The sequence below is a fragment of the Oryx dammah genome, unplaced genomic scaffold, assembly GCF_014754425.2.
Source record: "Oryx dammah isolate SB20612 unplaced genomic scaffold, SCBI_Odam_1.1 HiC_scaffold_11210, whole genome shotgun sequence".
Classification (NCBI taxonomy): Eukaryota; Metazoa; Chordata; class Mammalia; order Artiodactyla; family Bovidae; genus Oryx; species Oryx dammah.
In genome coordinates this window covers 3,412,910-3,433,141 of record NW_024080603.1, presented here as the reverse complement: position 1 = coordinate 3,433,141, position 20,232 = coordinate 3,412,910, and the positions used below count along the sequence as shown (strand labels likewise).

At 40.2% G+C, this 20,232-nt stretch overlaps 1 protein-coding gene across 2 annotated transcripts in view; it reads right to left on the bottom strand.

Moving 5' to 3' along the window:
• LOC120860971 (sideroflexin-1) overlaps positions 1–20,232 on the bottom strand; it is a 56,221-nt gene that overhangs the window by 23,526 nt on the left and 12,463 nt on the right. For both annotated transcript variants that reach the window (XM_040236675.1, XM_040236674.1), the window contains exon 2: positions 14,956–15,128. In XM_040236675.1, the coding sequence (XP_040092609.1) occupies positions 14,956–15,119 (164 nt within the window). In that variant the 5' untranslated portion in view covers positions 15,120–15,128. The remainder of the gene's footprint in view (positions 1–14,955; positions 15,129–20,232) is intronic.

Sequence of the window (20,232 nt, the reverse complement as noted above, 5' to 3'; positions counted from 1 at the left end):
GCTTTTATGAACGTTAGGCTTGCTTTCTGAACGTTCCACAGTAATCCCCTCATCTTGTGGTGTCAAAGCCACTATTGTAATCGATGGTTTTTTTTAAATTAATTTTCTATTGGAATATAGTTCATTTATGATGTGTTAGTTGCCCCTGTATGACAGTCCACTTAATATCTCATAGAGCACTGGTCCTTCACTCCATTCCTCTTCCGCGTTTTCAAAAGTGCCTTAGCTATTATTGTCTTAATTTTATAGGTGATCACAATCGTATTTTGACCAAAACTGTATTAATCTGGAGAGAACTGAAACCTCTGCAACATATCCAGGTCTACCACATACTCCTCCAGTTATTCAAAGCACTTCTTCTAATGACGACGCCCAGCGGCCTTGCACTTGCCTCACATTTATCAATCCTCTTTTTAGCCATTCTTGTAGGCATAAAGTGGTATTTGTCGTTTTTGTTTTTTACTTTAGACTTTCCAGTATATACCCCCTTCTTTTCTTCCAGTTTTGTTGAGATATAGTTAACATACAGCACTATATAAGTTTAAGATGTTCAAAATAATGACTTGACTTTCATACATCATGAAATGATCAGCATAATAGTTTAGCGAACACTCTTATCATACAGATACAAAATTAAAGAAATAGAAAAAGATATTGCTCCTTGTGATGAGAACTCAGAATGTACTCTCTCAACAATTTTCATATGTAATGTATAGAAGTGTTAATTTTATTTATCATGTTGTATATCATATCTCAAGTACTTATCTTGTAACTGGAAGTTTGTATCTTTTGACTGCTTTTATCCACTTCCTCTCCTTTACCCCCTGCCTCTGGTAACCACAAATCTGAGCTCTTTTTCCATGAGTTTGTTTTTGCAGGATAGCTGACCTACAACACTGTGTGAGCTCCTGGTACCACCATAGTAATTCAGTACTTCTATGCATTTCAAATTATAAGTCTAGCTGCCATTTGCCACCTTACAAAGATATTCAAACTATAATTCTTCACATATCCCCACAATGTACATTTCATACCTGTGACTCATTTCTTTTGAAATCAGAAAAGACCCTGATGCTGTGAAAGATTGAGGGCAGGAGGAGGAGGAGGCAAGAGGGGATGAGACGGTTGGATGGCCTCCCCAGCTCAACGGACATGAGTTTGAGCAAGCTCTGGGAGATAGTGAAGGACAGGGAAGACCAGTGCGCTGCAGTCCTTGGGGTCACAAAGAGCTGGACGCGACTAAGTGACTGAACAAGGACGACAATTCAGTAACTGGGACTTTGCACCAGCTGGGAGTTAATCCCCTTCACCTATCTCTCTCCTCTCCACAACCTCCTCTCCTCTGACAACCACCCGTCTGTTCTCTGTATCTGTGAGTTGGTGTTCGTTTTGTTCTGTTTGTTCCTTTGTTTCATTTTTTTAGATTCCAAAAAATTGCTGTTTTGAAGCGCCATCTTCTCTTATTCTACACAAGTAAAATCACATAGTATTTGTCCTTCTCTGTCTGACTTGTTTCATTTACCATAACACAGCCAAGTCCAGCTGGGTTCTCAGAAATGATAAGATTTCATTCTTTTTTTTTTAATGGCTGAGTAATATATTTTTTATATATCTATATTCATCACAACTTCTTATCCATTCATCTATTGATTGGTACTTAGATTGCTTCCATATCTTGGCTATTGTAAACAATGCTGCAATAAACATCAGTGTACATGTATCTTTTTTTGAATACCCAGGAGTGGAACTGAGGGACTATATGTATTGGGTTGGTGCGAAAGTAATTCTGGTTTTGCATTGCTGAATTTTGCCATTTGATACTGGAATACATTCTTAAATAAATGTGGTTATGTTATTATACATCATTTTAACGTGCATTCCTTGTTTTATCATTTTTTGCTATGACTTATTTAGTTCAGTTCGGTAGCTCAGTTGTGTCCGACTTTGTGATCCCATGGACTGCAGCACGCCAGGCTTTCCTGTCCATCACCAACTCCTGGAGCTTACTCACACTCATGTCCATCAAGTCAGTGATGCCATACAACCAACTCATCCTCCCGCCTTCAATCTTTCCCAGCATCAGGGCCTTTTCAAATAAGTCAGTTCTTCGCATCAGGTGGCCAAAGTATTGAAGCTTCAGCTTCAACATCAGTGCTTCCAATGAATATTCAGGCCTGATTTCCTTTAGGATTGACTAGTTGGATCTCCTTGTAGTCAAGCGACTCTCAAGAGTCTTCTCCAACACCACAGTTCAAAAGCATCAATTCTTCACTGCTCAGCTTTCTTTATAGTCCAACTCTCACATCCACACATGACTATTAGAAAAATCATAGCTTTGACTAGGCAGACCTTTGTTGGCAAAATAATGTCTCTGCTTTTTTAAATATGCTGTCTAGGTTGGTCGTAACTTTTCTTCCAAGGAGCAAGCGTCTTTTAATTTCATGGCTATAGTCACCATCTGCAGTGATTTCGGAGCCCAAGAAAATAAAGTCTCTCACAATTTCCATTGTTTCCCCATCCATTTGCCATGAGGTGATGGGACTAGATGCCATGATCTTAGTTTTCTGTATGTTAAGTTTTAAGCCAACTTTTTCACTCTCCTCTTTCACTTTCATCAAGAAGCTCTTTAGTTCTTCTTTGCTTTCTACCATAAGGGTGGTGTCATCTACATATCTGAGGTTATTGATATTTCTCCCAGCAATCTTGATTCCAGCTTGTGCTTCATCCAGCCTGGCATTTCACACGATGTACTCTGCATATACGTTAAATAAGCAGAGTGACAATATACAGCTTTGATGTCCTCCTTTCCGGATCTGGAACTAGTCTGTTGTTTCATGTCCAGTTCTAACTGTTGCTTCTTGACCTGCATACAGATTTCTCAGGAGGCAGGTCAGGTGGTCTGGTATTTCCATCTCTTTAAGAATTTTCCACAGTTTGTTGTGAAATGCCTTATTACTTGCTATATACTTCATATTTTTTTAGACTATGGAAATGACATTAAACAAAAAGCAAATTTGAGTGATTTTCAAGTTCAAAATGGGTTGTAAAGCAGCAGAGGCAATTCGCAACATCAGGAATTCATTTGGCCCAGGAATTGCTAATAAACATACAGTGTAGTGGTGCTTCAAGAAATTTTGCAAAGGAGATGAGATCCTTGAAGATGAGGAGCCCAGAGGCTGGCCATCGGAAGTTGACAAGGACCACTGAGGGCAACCATTGAAACTGATCCTCTTACAACTACATGAGAAGTTGCTAAAGAACTCCACATTGTCCTTTCTATGGTCGTTTGGCATTTGAAACAAACTGGAAAGGTGAAAAAGCTCCGTAAGTGGGTGCCTCATACGCTGACCGCAGATCAAAAAATTGTTGTTTTGAAACATCGTCTTCTCTTATTCTACACAACCATGAACCATTTCTCAACCAGACTGTGATGTGTGACAAGTGCATTTTATATGACAACCAGCAACAACCTGCTCAGTGGCTGGACTGAGAAGAGGCTCCAAAGCACTTTCCAAAGCCCAACTTGCACCCAATAAAAGGTTATGGTCACTGTTTGGCGGTGTGCTGCTGGCCTGATCCACCATAGCTTTCTGAATCCCGGTGAAACCACAACATCTGAGGAGTGTGCTCAGCAAATCGATGAGATGCACCAACCACTGTGACACCTGCAGCCCACACTGGTCAGCAGGATGGCCCCTGATCTTCTCTGTGACCATGCCTGACCACACTTTGCACACCAAACACATCCAAAGTTGAACGAGTTGGGCCACGAAGTTTTGCCTCATCGACCACATTCACCTGACCTCTCGCCAACCGACCACCACTTCTTCAAGCATCTTGATCCCTTTTTGCAGGGAAAATCCTTCCACAACCAGCAGGAGGCTTGGAAAACGCTTTCCCAGAGTTCATCGAATCCCCAAGCATGGATTTTTATGCTACAGGAATAAACAAAATTATTTCTCATTGGCAAAAATGTGTTGACTGTAATGGTTCCTATTTTGATTAATAAAGATGTGTTTGAGCCTAGTTATAATGATTTAAAATTCATGATCAGAAACTGCAATTATGCGCCACCTAATAGTTTTAATTTTTAAAGGAATCTCCATTCTATACATTCCCACCAACAGGACACGAGGGTTCCCTTTCCTCTACATCCACATGGAAAGTTGTTATTTGTTGTCTTTTTGATTCTGACAGGTGTGAAATGACACTTCATTGTTGTTTTAATTTGCATCTCCCTAACAACTAGTGATACTTTGCATCTTTCTATATGCTTGCTTGATATTTCTATATTTTCTTTGGTTGAGTGTCAGCAGTCTACTCAAATCTTTGGACCATTTCAAAAAATTGGGTTTAAAAGAATTATTTATCTCTTCTTGATGTAAGTCCCTTATGAGCTGTAAGTTTTGCAAATATTTTCTTCCAGTTTGTGAACTGCACTGTCGTTCTCTAAACAGCGTCTTCTGCTGTGTAGAGACGTAACTTTTCCCTTATTCTTCATGCTTACAGCCTAAGGAATCTTTGCCTATCCCCAAGTCATATAGATTTTATCTTGCTTTCTTCTAGAAGCTTTATAGTTTTAGCTTGTATATTTAGGTTTATCATTCATTTCAAGTTATGTTTATGGTTTTGTTTAAGGATTAATACTTTTTTAAATACGAAAATCCATTTTCCAGACTCACTCATTGAACAGAATATTCTTTCTCTATTGAATTATCTTGAGAATTCTATTTTGGGATCCCCGATTCTGTTCCACTGACCTATATACCTATCTTTATGCTATACTGTTTTGATTACTTGAGCTTGATAGTAAATCTTGAAATCAGGCATTTTATATTTTTGTTGCTACTGAAAATACTATATGTAAAATTTCAATTTCCAGTTATTAGTTGTTACTAAATAGAAACTCATGGAGAAGGCAATGGGAACCCACTCCAGTACTCTTGCCTGGAAAATCCCATGGATGGAGAAGCCTGGTAGGCTGCAGTCCATGGGGTCGCACAGAGTCAGACATAACTGAGCAACTTCACTTTCACTTTTCACTTTCATGCATTGGAGAAAGAAATGGCAACCCATTTCAGTGTTCTTGCCTGGACGGGGGAACCTGGTGGGCTGCCGTCTGTGGGGTCGCACAGAGTCAGACATGACTGAAGCGACTTAGCAGCAGCAGCAGCAGCAAATAGAAACTCAATTGATTTCTGAATATTGCTCTTATGTCTCGTGATTGGGCTAAACACGCTCCATTTGCATTTTTGGTAGATTTTTCCTACACAGATGATCATGCTTTCTGTGAATGAAGACAGTTTTAGTTCCTTTCCTGTCTATACATCTTTTATGTTGCTATTTTTTCTTACTGGACTACTAGCTACTCAGCAGAATGCTAAATGAAAGTAGTGACTGTTGAACTCTTGGCTTTGTTCTTGATCTCAGGGGAAAAGTTCTCATTCTTTCATCATTAAATTTGGTTGGTGTCTGTTGTAGGGTTTTCTTAGATGTATTTTATTCCTTCTATTCCTAGTTTGCTGAGAGTTTTATCATGAATTGATTTTGGATTCTTCTCTCTGCTTTTTCTGCATCTACTGAGATGACCACACGTTTTTCTGTCATAGTCTACTAATACAGTAATTTCCAAATGCTAAAATGAAATTGCATTGTTGTAATAAACCACATTTGGGTTCTGCTTATTTGGGGTATTATCCTTTTTATATATGGCTAGATTTAAGCTGTTAATTTTGTTGAGGATTTTTGTGTCTATGTTAATGAGGGATATTGGTCTGAATTTTTTTCTTGCAATCCCATTGGCTTTGCTGTCAGTAGTCATAAAATGGATGATGAAGACTTTCCCCCCTCTTCTATTTTCTGGGAGAGTTTGTGATGGAATTGGTATTGTTTCTTCCTATGAAGAAATGATTTATTTTACCTGTGATGCTAACTGGTCTAAGAGATTTTAGTGGGAAAGTTTTATATTTATTTATGTATTCCATCTTTCTCTTTATTTTTTATTCATCTCATTTCTTCCTTATTTCGTTTTTCTCTTTCCTTGCCTTCTTTTGCATTGAGTCAATTTTGGTAATTTGTATATTCATAGAGGGTTAGATATTTTACTAAGATTTCTGAAATTTTTAGCAAAGAGCTAAATAGTAGGCTTTATTTTTGTATTTCTATTTCCCATAGGAAACTTCCTTATCCTCTTGCAATATAGTTTTAATTTTATGTATTTATTTCATATTGATTAGATGTGCTAGAGGCTTATCTTTCTCTAGGTTTATCAAAGAACTTGTTTCTACATTTATTTTTCTATTTATTTCTGACTTTAAACAAATACGAACTTCCCTCTGTTTTCCTTGAAAAGCAGTCTATGGAGTAGTTAACAAAATGTACTCTGGAGTCAGACTGTCTGGGTCCCTATGCTGGCTCTGTCACTTAACGGTGGCAGGACTCGGAGCAGGCTGACCTTTCCTGCCTTAGTTCCTTCATCTGACACATGGTTACACGAATAGCCTTTACTTTTGCTATGATGCTTAAATGAAAGCCCGTAAAGCGCTTCAGGCAGTATCCGCCCACGGCATGTGCTATGTGGTATTGCTATTTTCTTTTTATTCTCTTGCGTTGCTCTTTAATTTCTTAAGCTGAAGTCTCAGTTCATTTGTCATCAGCCTTTAAGGTTTAATCAGAGGGATATGTAAAACTATCAACTTCCCTTCACAGTACAATTTTGGCATAATCCCCTAAGTTTTGATATTAATTTTCTCATTATTTTTACTTTGTGATTTTACTCTTGGTTTTTATTTTCATACAGTTAAAGCGAAGTATTGAACAATTCTGATGTGATTAGATGACTGTGTTTAATCAAGTTCTGTCTGTATTTCTAACAGTCTTTTCTTTGTGTATTTCATGCAACATTAACTGTTTCATCAATACCGACCATGTTCATTTTCTCAATATCAATTCTTTTCTGATCTATTTGCCCTGAATGGAATTTTGTCTGGTTTTCATACAACTTCCATTTTATTTGCAGTTACCTTTGTCCTGCTTTGTAATGTTAGCCATTTTTATTACCTTCTGTTGGGTTTACATTAAAGTGGGATTGTTGGAATCTCACGAAGACTACCGATTGTTGGTATTCACACTTCCTGAAGCTATACTATACATAATTCTTCTTTGACACCAACTAACCCTTTGAGATATCCTCCCCCGAAAGGTCACAGATAATTTGTCTCTTGGTGGAAGAGGGAGAACTCTGGGGTATTTCTTAGTCATTAATTCAACAATTGGTTTTACAAATGAACACATATGTCTTATATATAATATTACATATAATACATATAAAAGCAGACGTGATTAAAGCAGCATTACCCCTAATTCCCAGTGGAGCAGGCCCAGGCAATTTATGACACAGACTTTAAGGGCTTATATGAAAAGAGAAAATGAAGTGTTGAGCTATTCTTGGAGGAAAGCGTCTTGGAGGAAGGCACCATATTTCTCCCTTTGCAACAACCTCATACAGAGTTGAGTCATGTAGCTAGAAACCCTCATGCATTCCGACTGGGATGCCACATCACTGTTGAGCTTTTTAAGTATTTTTTACTCTATTTTAAAGTCTTTGATTTTAGTAGAGGATTTTGATCCTTTTTTACATGTATTGTTATCACTGGGCTATCTGGTCTCTTTTATCTTATTTAATGTTATTTTTAAAACTTTTATGTCAGGTTTTTGGTTTTATCTTTTGTTACGCTTATCACACAGTCTGTTTTTATAACTTTGGGATTTTAGAAGACATGCTGTGCTGTGCTTAGTCGCTCAGTGCTGTTTGACTCTTTGCAACCTCATGGACTGTAGCCCGCCAGGCTCTTCTGTCCATGGGGATTCTCCAGGAAAGAATACTGGAGTGGGTTGCCAGGCCCTCCTCCAGGGGATCTTTTGAACCCAGGGATCAAACCCAGGTCTCCCGTACTGCAGGTGGATGCTTTACTGTCTGACCACCAGGGAGGCCCTAGACATACTAAGATTTAACTTGACCATGGTTACCATTAAGATTCTCGAAACCATTCTACAATACAGTGCATTTCTCTAATATGGTGAAGAGCCAAACTATACATATTTTGAGACTACCTCCTATTTAAAATGGGCCTCCCAGGAGGCTTGGTGGTAAAGAATCTGCCGGGCTACAGTCCATGGGATAGCAAAGAGTCGGACATGGCTGTGAAACTAAGCACATACCTACTTATGATAAATATTTGGTATACTTTTAATTCCTCCTCTTTTTTTTTTTGTTGATACTACAATCTAGGGCTTTAGATTCAGACAGATACAACTTTTTCTTTTTTTGTTTTTTACAAAACATTTAAAATTTCTCTTTGCCTTTACAATGCTTTATAACTAGAAAGTGAAAGTCGCTCAGTCATATCCAACTCTTTGTGATCCAATGGACTATACAGTCCATGTAATTCTCCAGGCCAGAATACTGGAATGGTAGCCTATCCCTTCTCCAGGGGCTCTTCCCAACCCAGGGATCAAACCCAGGTCTCCCGCATTGCAGGTGGATTCTTTACCAGCTGAGCCACAAGGGAACCCCTTATAACTAGAAACACAACAACCATTTCTATTTTAACTATTTCAGCATTCATCACTAGTCTATATTACAGCTTCCTTATTTTTTTAATGTAATAAAATATACATAACAAAATTTACCACCTTAACCATGTTTAAGGGTATAGTTTTAGCGTACTAAGCATATTCATGTTATCGTCCAACTCTTGCCACCATCAATGTTCAGAACTTTTTCATTGTCCCCAACTGACACTGTATTCTTTAAACAATAACTCCTGATCCTCCCCTTCCCTAGACCCTGGCCATCACCATTCTCTTTTCTGTTTCTATGTATTTGCTACTTTAGGCATCTCGTGTAAGTGGAACTATGCAATAATTTGTCCTTGAAGTATGTGTTACATTTGGAAAACTCAGCAGTGGCCACAGGACTGGAAAAGGTCAGTTTTCATTCCAATCCCAAAGAAAGGCAATGCCAAAGAATGCTCAAACTACCACACAATTGCACTCATCTCACACGCTAGCAAATTAATGCTCAAAATTCTCCAAGCCAGGCTTCAACAGGACATGAACCATGAACTTCCAGATGTTCAAGCTGGATTTAGAAAAGGCAGAGGAACCAGAGATCAAATTGCCAACAACCATTAGATCATCAAAAAAGCAAAAGAGTTCCAGAAAAACATCTATTTCTGCTTTATGGACTATGCCAAAGCCTTTGACTGTGTGGACCACAACAAACTGTGGAAAATTCTTCAAAAGATGGGAATACCAGACCACCTGATCTGCCTCTTGAGAAACCTATATGCAGGTCAGGAAGCAACAGTTAGAACTGGACATGGAACAACAGACTGGTTCCAAATAGGGAAAGGAGTACATCAAGGCTATATATTGTCACCCTGCTTATTTAACTTATTTAACTTATTTGTAGACCCAATGGACTATACAGTCCATTATTTAACTTATATGCAGAGTACATCATGCGAAACACTAGGCTGGATGAAGCACAAGCTGGAATCAAGATTGCCGGGAGAAATATCAATAACCTCAGATATGCAGATGACACCACCCTTAGGGCAGAAAGCAAAGAACTAAAGAGCTTCTTGATGAAAGTGAAAGAGGAGAGTGAAAAAGCTGGCTTAAAACTCAACATTCAGAAAACGAAGATCATGGCATCTGGTCCCATCACTTCATGGGAAATAGATTGGAAAACAGTGGAAACAGTGTCAGGCTTTATTTTTTTGGGATCCAAAATCACTGCAGATGGTGATTGCAGCCATGAAATTAAAAGACGCTTGCTCCCTGGAAGAAAAGTTATGACTAACCTAGACAGCATATTAAAAAGCGGAGACATTACGTTGCCAACAAAGGTCTGTCTAGTCAAAGCTATGGTTTTTCCAGTAGTTATGTATAGATGTGAGAGTTGGACTATAAGAAAGCTGAGAGCCAAAGAACTGATGCTTTTGAACTGTGGTGTTGGAGAAGAATCTTGAGAGTCCCTTGGACTGCAAGGAGATCCAACCAGTCCATCCTAAAGGAAATCAGTCCTGAATATTCATTGGAAGGACTAATGCTGAAGCTGAAGCTACAACACTTTGGCCTCCTGACGCGAAGAGCTGACTCATTTGAAAAGACCCTGATGCTGGGAAAGATTGAAGGCTGGAGGAGAAGGGGACAACAGAAGATGAGGTGGTTGGATGGCATCACCAACTCAATGGACATAAGTTTGGGTAAACTCTGGGAGTTGGTGATGGCCAGGGAGGCCTGGCGTGCTGTGGTTCATGGGGTCACAAAGAGTGGGACACGACTGAGCGACTGAACTGAACTGAGCATGTGTTGGGATTCCCTTTGTTCTCAAGGCCAAATAGTACTCTACCGTGTGAATAGACTATGTTTTATTTTTTCATTCATCCTTCCGTGCACACTTGCATTGCTTCTACCTTTGGCTGTTATGGGTAATGCTACTATAAACACCAGTATGCAAATATCTGTTTAAGACCCTGCTGCCTCTTCTTTTGGATATGTGCCCAGAAGCAGAATGGCTGGATATATGTTAATTCCAGTTTGAACTGCTTGCAGAATCACAACATACTATGGATTTCTTATTTTTGAACTCAATTTTGCTTTATTTCTTGACCTCATAAGAAGGATTGATGAAGAGTCTATTTTTTACATTTTTTTAAGACTTTGTTTTTTTCGATGTGAACCGTTTTTTAAAGTGTTTATCAAATTTGTTACAATATTGATTCGGTTTTATCTTCTGGCTTTTTGGTTGTGAGTTCCCAGACCAGGGATCGAACAGGCACCTCTTGCATTGGAAGATGAAGTCTTAATCACTGAAGGGCCAGGGGAGTCCCCAGGAGTTTATTTTTGATGTATATTTTTCTGTTGCCTCTCTAAACAGACGCTCTGGTGTAAAATTCTTCAGTTGTGTGCTTTCTCCAGGAAACCCAGCACATTTTTTGCTGTCCTCATGTGCTCAGGTTGACTTCTCTGTCATTTGTTCTTTTTTTAAATAACTTTTTTCCTGTTTTGGCTGCTTATAACATTTTTAAAAGTTTCTTTGTAGAAAAAGAAAACGAAAAAAATTTCCATTTTGCAGGAGTCTCTGCCTACAACAGGGTGAGTTTAATTTCCAGATGTTTCACTACAGGAAAATTCTTTATTTACTTAATATTACTTTGTTCGCATTTTTCTAATTTCTCCTTGAGAAGCATCAATGAATTATGTCTTCACGTGCCATCCTCTATTCTCTTGAAATACAATCCTTTTCACACTCTCACTTTTTCACCTGGGTCTGAAGTTGACAAGTCACATCCTATTTTTAAATGGCTGGGAAGCTAACAATGGTTTTTCCATTTTTAAAGGGTGGCAAACACACAAACCAACACAAAAGAATGACTGTAGGGCTCGCAAAGTGAAAATATTTACATCTGGCCCTTCGCATAGGAAGTATGCTGACCTTGGATTCTCACCCTTGGAGAGCTACTCAGGTTTACCCCCGGCATTTCTGTGTCTGCTTTTTCTTGGTACTATTGCCATCCTGAGTTCTCCACCACCGGCTCCAGTGAAGGTTCTAATTTTGCTATTACCGGTTTAGGAGCTTTGCAATCTCCTTATGGCTTCGTTTCAACTCCTCTTGCTGTCTTTACCTCTCCACCTCTCTTCTTTTCTTGGCTTTTGTTCCAGAATCACAGAACATTTTACTTGTCGGAATTCCCGAAATAACATTTCTGCTCTCTTCCGCTGCCTCTTTTCTCAGGACTTGCTCACAGGGCTCCAAGACGTTCTCTGCCCAGGGAGCCCTCCTTCTGCATGGCTGCGCATGCCAGGACCTGGCCAGCTCAGTGCTCGGCAACAGTTTGCAGACTTCTCTTGGCTTCCCTGACTACCCACGTGACAGCCAGGTATGCACCCTGCATGCATTATCTACAGCACGTTTAGGCTTCTTGTTCACACTAGTCCAATTCTCAGCTTCTGACTTCCCTGACAGCAGGAGTTAGAAAAGTACTGTCTGTGGCCTATATGGCTAGCTAGCTAAGAGTGGTTTTTCTATTGTTTTTTAAAGGATGGTAAAACAACCAACCAACCAAAAAAGCAAACAGCCAAGAAATTAGCAAGAACAGACAGAACATGCAGAATAAGATGGAAACCCTTTGTGGTCCACGAAGCTTCAAATATTAATATTTCTTATATGGTCATTTATCAGGAAAGCCTCACGTCCATCAACAGATGACTGGATAAAGAAGATGTGGGGTATATATATAGAGAGAGGAAAACAACAGAATGGGAAAGGCTAGAGACCTCTTCAAGAGAATTAGAGATATCAAGGGAACATTTCATGCAAAGATGGGCTCAATAAAGGACAGAAATGGTATGGCCCTAACAGAAGCAGAAGATATTAAGCAGAGGTGGCAAGAATACACAGAAGAACTGTACAAAAAGGATCTTCACCACCCGGATAATCATGAAGGTGTGATCACTCATCTAGAACCAGACATCCTGGAATGTGAAGTCAAGTGGGCCTTAGAAAGCATCACTACGAACAAAGCTAGTGGAGGTGATGGAATTCCAGTTGAGCTGTTTCAAATCCTGAAAGATGATGCTGTGAAAGTGCTGCATTCAATATGTCAGCAAATTTGGAAAACTCAGCAGTGGCCACAGGACTGGAAAAGGTCAGTTTTCATTCCAATCCCAAAGAAAGGCAATACCAAAGAATGCTCAAACGACCACACAATTGCACTCATCTCACACGCTAGTAAAGTAATGCTCAAAATTCTCCAAGCCAGGCTTCAACAATACGTAAACTGTGAACTTCCTGATGTTCAAGCTGGTTTTAGAAAAGGCAGAGGAACCAGAGATCAAATTGCCAACATCCGCTGGATCATAGAAAAAGCAAGAGAGTTCCAGAAAAAACATCTATTTTTGCTTTATTAACTATGACAAAACCTTTGACTGTATGGGTCACAAAAACTGTGGAAAATTCTGAAAGCGATGGGAATACCAGACCACCTGACCTGCCTGTTGAGAAACCTATATTCAGGTCAGGAAGCAACAGTTAGAACTGGACATGGAACAACAGACTGGTTCCAAATAGGAAAAGGAGTACATCAAGGCTGTATATTGTCACCCTGCTTATTTAACTTCTATGCAGAGTACATCGTGAGAAACGCTGGACTAGAAGAAACACAAGCTGGAATCAAGATTACTGGGAGAAATATCAATAACCTCAGATATGCAGATGACACCACCCTTATGGCAGAAAGTGAAGAGGAACTCAAAAGCCTCTTGATGAAAGTGAAAGGGGAGAGTGAAAATTTGGCTTAAACTCAACATTCAGAAAACGAAGATCAGGGCATCCGGTCCCAGCACTCCCTGGGAAATAGATGGAGAAACAGTGGAAACAGTGTCAGACTTTATTTTTGGGGGCTCCAAAATCATTGCAGATGGTGACTGCAGCCATGAAATTAAAAGACGCTTACTCCGTGGAAGAAAAGTTATGACCAACCTAGATGGCATATTCAAAAGCAGAGACATTACTTTGTGGACTAAGGTCCGTCTAGTCAAGGCTATGGTTTTTTCAGTGGTCAAGTGAGAGTTGGACTGTGAAGAAGGCTGAGCGCCGAAGAATTGATGCTTTTGAACTGTGGTGTTGGAGAAGACTCTTGAGAGTCCCTTGGACTGCAAGGAGATCCAACCAGTCCATTCTGAAGGAGATCAGCCCTCGGATTTCTCTGGAAGGAATGATGCTAAAGCTGAAACTCCAATACTTTGGCCACCTCATGTGAAGAGCTGACTCATGCTGGGAGAGACTGGGGGCAGGAGGAGAAGGGGACGACCCAGGATGAGATGGCTGGATGGCATCACCGACTCGATGGACGTGAGTCTGAGTGAACTCCGGGGGTTGGTGATGGACAGGGAGGCCTGGCGTGCTGTGATTCATGGGGTCGCAAAGAGTCAGATACAACTGAGCGACTGAACTGAGCTGAACTGATATATATATATGTGGAATGGTACTTATCATAAAAAAGAATGAAATTTTTCCATTTGCAGCAACATGGATGGAATTGGAGGGCATTATGCTGTGGCAGACAGAGAAAAATGAATACTGTAATTATCACTTATATGTGGAATTTAAAAAATACAACACACCAGTGAATATAACAAAAAAGAATCGGGCACACAGATACAGAGAACAAAGTAGTGGTTATAAGTTGTTGGGGGGACAATATATGGGTAGAAGACTGGGAGGTATAAACCACTGGGTGTAAGACAGGCTCAAGGATGTATTTCGAAACATAGCATACAGTTATTTTGTTAATAACTGTAAATTGAGTATAGCCTTTAAAAATTGCATTAAAATTTTTTAAAATAAATGAAAGCTGTGACTATTGCCCTAGAGCTCATGCCTCTTCTCTACCTCACGCCTGGCTCTTTGAACTGACGAAATCCATCCCAAACCTACAAACCATGCCACCAGCATCCTTCCCATAGGAGCTACTATACGTGGGGTTTATTCATTGAGGCTTTATCTAAGAAGTGACCAACGTACCCTAATTCCTGACAACTTGGTTTTGTAAGAGGCGGCTTCCACCTGGAGACAGAAGGACGTGGATTCAGGGGTAGCTGTATCAGAGAGTGAGAGGCAGGGCACCTCACAGATTGGCACTTATGAGTTGGAGGATGGCTGTCTTATATTCAGGTTATTATGAACCTTGGATATTTCTGTTAAGGGTCACCAATGGGGTACAAAACCTGTCTTCTTATTTCTCACTTTTTTTTTTTTTCTTTTGATAAAAAGGACTCAATTGCAAAAACATGTTGAAAACTCACTAAGGGAAGGGTTAAGACAAGGGGCCACCAGGACGATCTATTAACACATTAAGTCAAAAAGCACACCACTAGTGTTACCTGTAATCATGGACTACCTTCCTCGCCGCCTCCAGTTGTTCGTTGGTTAACAGAACGTTCCTGGGATCAGTTACAGTGAAGAAATGTTTGGCTCGTCCAATGAAAGTGCTTTGATCCCATCGAGGTTCCTTGATGTTAATGTTTGGTGGAAGTTCTCCAGACATCTTCCTGGACTGGAGAGGATCAGAAAGACAAGCGGATTTAAGATTTATAACGTTACCATACATTCGGAAACTTTGTAATTACACTAAAGAGTTATGGACACTTCAGTTTACGAAAATAACTTTGTAATAAATGGCAGAGGGAAAATTTAAGTCCAAACCTAAATTTGTTTGCAAAAATTCAGTTCAGTTCAGTTCAGTCGCTCAGTCGTGTCTGACTCTTTGCGACCCCACGAATTGCAGCACGCCAGGCCTCCCTGTCCATCACCAACTCCCAGAGTTCACTCAGACTCACGTCCATTGAGTCGGTGATGCCATCCAGCCATCTCATCCTCTGTCTTCCCCTTCTCCTCCTGCCCCCAATCCCTCCCAGCATCAGAGTCTTTTCCAATGAGTCAACTCTTCGCATCAGGTGGCCAAAGTATTGGAGTTTCAGCTTTAGCATCATTCCTTCCAAAGAAATCCCAGGGCTGATCTCTTTCAGAATGGACTGGTTGGATCTCCTTGCAGTCCAAGAGACTTTCAAGAGTCTTCTCCAACACCACAGTTCAAAAGCATCAATTCTTCGGCACTCAGCCTTCTTCACGGTCCAACTCTCACATCCATACATGACTACTAGAAAAACCATAGCCTTGACTAGATGGACCTTAGCCAGCAAAGTAATGTCTCTGCTTTTGAATATGCTATCTGGGTTGATCATAACTTTTCTTCCAAGGAGTAAGCGTCTTTTAATTTCATTGCAAATCTTAGTTGATCCTAAACAAATTTCAATAATTTCCCACACAGTTGTTTTTAAAAGGACATACTATTTCCTCATCCCTTACTTTTGAAAACCTATCCTTTAGAAAAAAATTAAAATATGAAAAGTCAAAAATAACATCAACAGTAACAGGCACTGAAGCTTGAGATTCCTTTTTCTGGGTGAAAGAACCAATGTCAAACTACTGCTGCATTCTGGTTTACTAAATCTGTTACTCCTACAAGTAGAAGTGACTAATGCAAAAAAAGGGTCGCATGCTAAAAATTCTACAATTAAAAAAAGACTCAGATTCATCCAGCCTTATTCAGCATAAAAACCACCAATCAAAAATGAAAAATTATGCTCTTCAATCTAACAGGGTCATAATGGGAAAAACACATTTTGCCAACCCCATAAATAGTTATAACATGGGAGCATATAATTTTTCTCATAAAGTACTTATTTTCTGGCTAAGAACCCTTACTTTTTTCTAAAGTAACTAATTTCTTTCTCTGAGTAATATATGTTTATTGTTAGAACTGCTCTGTATTGTTGTAATACATGCTTTTTGTACTATTTTGAATAACATAAGCTTATGGTAGAAAATGAAGAATAAAGAAAATCTACTATAATTTAGCTATTCTGAAATAACTATTGTTGCTCTTTTTGTATATTTCTTTGCAGGTATTTTCTATACATGTTATCATCTAATTAAAACAAATAACAAAGTTGATCTCATACTTGGTATTTTAATATCCTATTTCTTGCACTTATTTCATAAGCACTCAAACATTATGACCAACCTAGATAGCATATTGAAAAGCAGAGACATTACTTTGCCAACAAAGGTCCATCTAGTCAAGGCTATGGTTTTTCCAGTGGTCATGTATGGATGCAAGAGTTGGACTGTGAAGAAGGCTGAGCGCCGAAGAATTGATGCCTTTGAACCGTGGTGTTGGAGAAGACTCTTGAGAGTCCCTTGGACTGCAAGGATATCCAACCAGTCCATTCTAAAGGAGATCAGCCCTGGGATTTCTTTGGAAGGAATGATGCTAAAGCTGAAGCTCCAGTACTTTGGCCACCTGATGCGGAGAGTTGACTCATTGGAAAAGACTCTGATGCCGGGAGGGATTGGGGGCAGAAGGAGAAGGGGACGACCGAGGATGAGATGGCTGGATGGCATCACGGACTTGATGAACGTGAGTCTGAGTGAGCTCTGGGAGCTGGTGATGGACAGGGAGGCCTGGCGTGCTGCGATTCATGGGGTCGCAAAGAGTTGGACACGACTGAGTGACTGAACTGAGCTGAACTGATGGCAGTAAATATTCATTTCGGGTATTTAGCAACACCTTCAAAGTTTATGTTATTTTCAGTTTTTCACTATGAAAAGTAATGCTGTATCACTGTCTACTAATTTTTTCCCTCAGAGCTAGTGACTTCCTTAAACTATATCTCTCTATATGATATTAGAAGGTCAAAGGATTTGATCACTATTATGGCTTAAACCACTGCTTTCTCATACTGGTTTCCTCTTCTTACATTTCTAATATTGGTTCTTCTAGTAGCTTTCTTTTCCAGGTCATTTTTTCATTAAGTTATTTTTCAGTTCTTCACTAGATTGTAGGTGTTTTAAGATGTCAGTGCCTGTCATTTAAACTTTATTAGAATCTCAAATTAACATGGATCATGGCCCACTGGATCCAAATCAAGCATGTTAGGCCCACAGATGTGACGAATGTAGTGTACGTATTATTCTTAAAGCAGGCTGAGATGACAGACAGATAAAGTCAGCTGTGAAGCTAACGGGGAACCATATTTCTCCCAGGGGCTTCCCTGGTGGCTCAGACAGTAAAGAATACCCTGCAACGTGGGAGACTCAGGTTTGACCCCTGGGTTGGGAAGGTCCCATGGAGAAGGGAATGTCAACCCACTCCAGTACTCCTGCCTGGAAATTCATGAACAGAGGAGCCTGGGGGGCTACAGTCCATGGGGTCGCAAAGAGTCAGACAAGACAGCAACTAACACTTCCTTTCATATTTCTCTGAAACTCATAATGGAGCTAAAAGGTGTCATAACGACTCCATTTTTTGGGTGACCCTGCTTTCTTATCTCACTGGTGGATAAGAAACCTTGTTCTCCATAAAGGCGGACTGTCAGAAACTTTGTTGTTTGAAAAAACAATATTCCAAGTCTTTCTTAACTTTGCTGTTTCCACAGAAACAGGTCAAGGGGCTACTTTATAGCCCAGAGCTTCACAGCCAGCCCTGATCTGCTGCTGCTGCTAAGTGGCTTCAGTCGTGTCCGACTCTGTGCGACCCCACAGATGGCAGCCCACCAGGCTCCTCTGTCCATGGGATTCTCCAGCCAAGAGTACTGGAGTGGGGTGCCATTGCCTTCTCCAAACCCTGCTCTGAGTCAATCATAATATTGCTTCATTAAGCTTCCCTAAATTCCACCATTCTCCAAGATGCTCTGAAAGACCTATCTCTTCCTTTGTTGTTGAGACAGCCCCAGTTCCTCCACTGTTATTTCTCTCACTGAAATACACGTGACTTTATGGCTAGTTTTTAACCAGTTCTAAAGAGGTGGCAAGAATACACAGAAGAACTGTACAAAAAAGATCTTCAGGACCTAGATATTCATGATGGTGTGATCACTAATCTAGAGCCAGACATCTTGGAATGTGAAGTCAAGTGGGCCTTGGAAAGCATCGCTACGAACAAAGCTAGTGGAGGTGATGGAATTCCAGTTGAGCTGTTTCAAATCCTGAAAGATGATGCTGTGAAAGTGCTGCACTCAATATGCCAGCAAATTTGGAAAACTCAGCAGTGGCCACAGGACTGGAAAAGGTTAGTTTTCATTCCAATCCCAAAGAAAGGCAATACCAAAGAATGCTCAAACGAGCACACAATTGCACTCATCTCACACGCTAGTAAAGTAATGCTCAAAATTCTCCAAGCCAGGCTTCAGCAATACGTGAACCGTGAACTCCCTGATGTTCAAGCTGGTTTTAGAAAAGGCAGAGGAACCAGAGACCAAATTGCCAACATCCACTGGATCATGGAAAAAGCAAGAGAGTTCCAGAAAAACATCTATTTCTGCTTTATTGACTATGCCAAAGCCTTTGATAGTGTGGATCACAAGAAACTGTGGAAAATTCTGAAAGAGATGGGAATACCAGACCACCTGACCAGCCTCTTGAGAAATCTGTATGCAGGTCAGGAAGCAACAGTTAGAACTGGACATGGAACAACAGACTGGTTCCAAATAGGAAAAGGAGTCTGTCAAGGCTGTATATTGTCACCCTGCTTATTTAACTTCTATGCAGAGTACATCATGAGAAACACTGGACTGGAAGAAACACAAGCTGGAATCGAGATTGCCGGGAGAATTATCAATAACCTCAGATATGCAGATGACACCACCCTTATGGCAGAAAGTGAAGAGGAACTAAAAAGCCTCTTGATGAAAATGAAAGTGGAGAGTGAAAAAGTTGGCCTAAAGCTCAACATTCAGAAAATGAAGATCATGGCATCCGGTCCCATCACTCCATGGGAAATAGATGGAGAAACAGTGGAAACAGTGTCAGACTTTATTTTTAGGGGCTCCAAAATCACTGCAGATGGTGATTGCAGCCATGAAATTAAAAGACGCTTACTCCTTGGAAGAAAAGTTATGACCAACCTAGATAGCATATTCAAAAGCAGAGACATTACTTTGCGGACTAAGGTCCGTCTAGTCAAGGCTATGGTTTTCCAGTGGTCATGTATGGATGTGAGAGTTGGACTGTGAAGAAGGCTGAGTGCTGAAGAATTGATGCTTTTGAACTGTGGTGTTGGAGAAGACTCTTGAGAGTCCCTTGGACTGCCAGGAGATCCAACCAGTCCATTCTGAAGGAGATCAGCCCTGGGATTTCTCTGGAAGGAATGATGCTAAAGCTGAAACTCCAGTACTTTGGCCACCTGATGCGAAGAGTTGACTCATTGGAAAAGACTCTGATGCTGGGAGGGGTTGGGGGCAGGAGGAGAAGAGGATGACCGAGGATGAGATGGCTGGATGGCATCACTGACTCGATGGACGTGAGTCTGAGTGAACTCTGGGAGTTGGTGATGGACAGGGAGGCCTGGCGTGCTGCGATTCATGGGGTCGCAAAGAGTCGGACACGACTGAGCGACTGAACTGAACTGAACTGCTACGATAAAAGAAGTGTCTAAATTTCAAATCAGGGCACCTTTAAGTCATGCATGTCAAGTCCAGAGATATGAGGAAACACTTCAAAGAGCTGGGTCATTGTATGAAGGAATGTCTAAATTTCAAATGAGACTATATAAGATATATTATCTATAAAACATATAACAAGTAAAATAGAAACTCCAA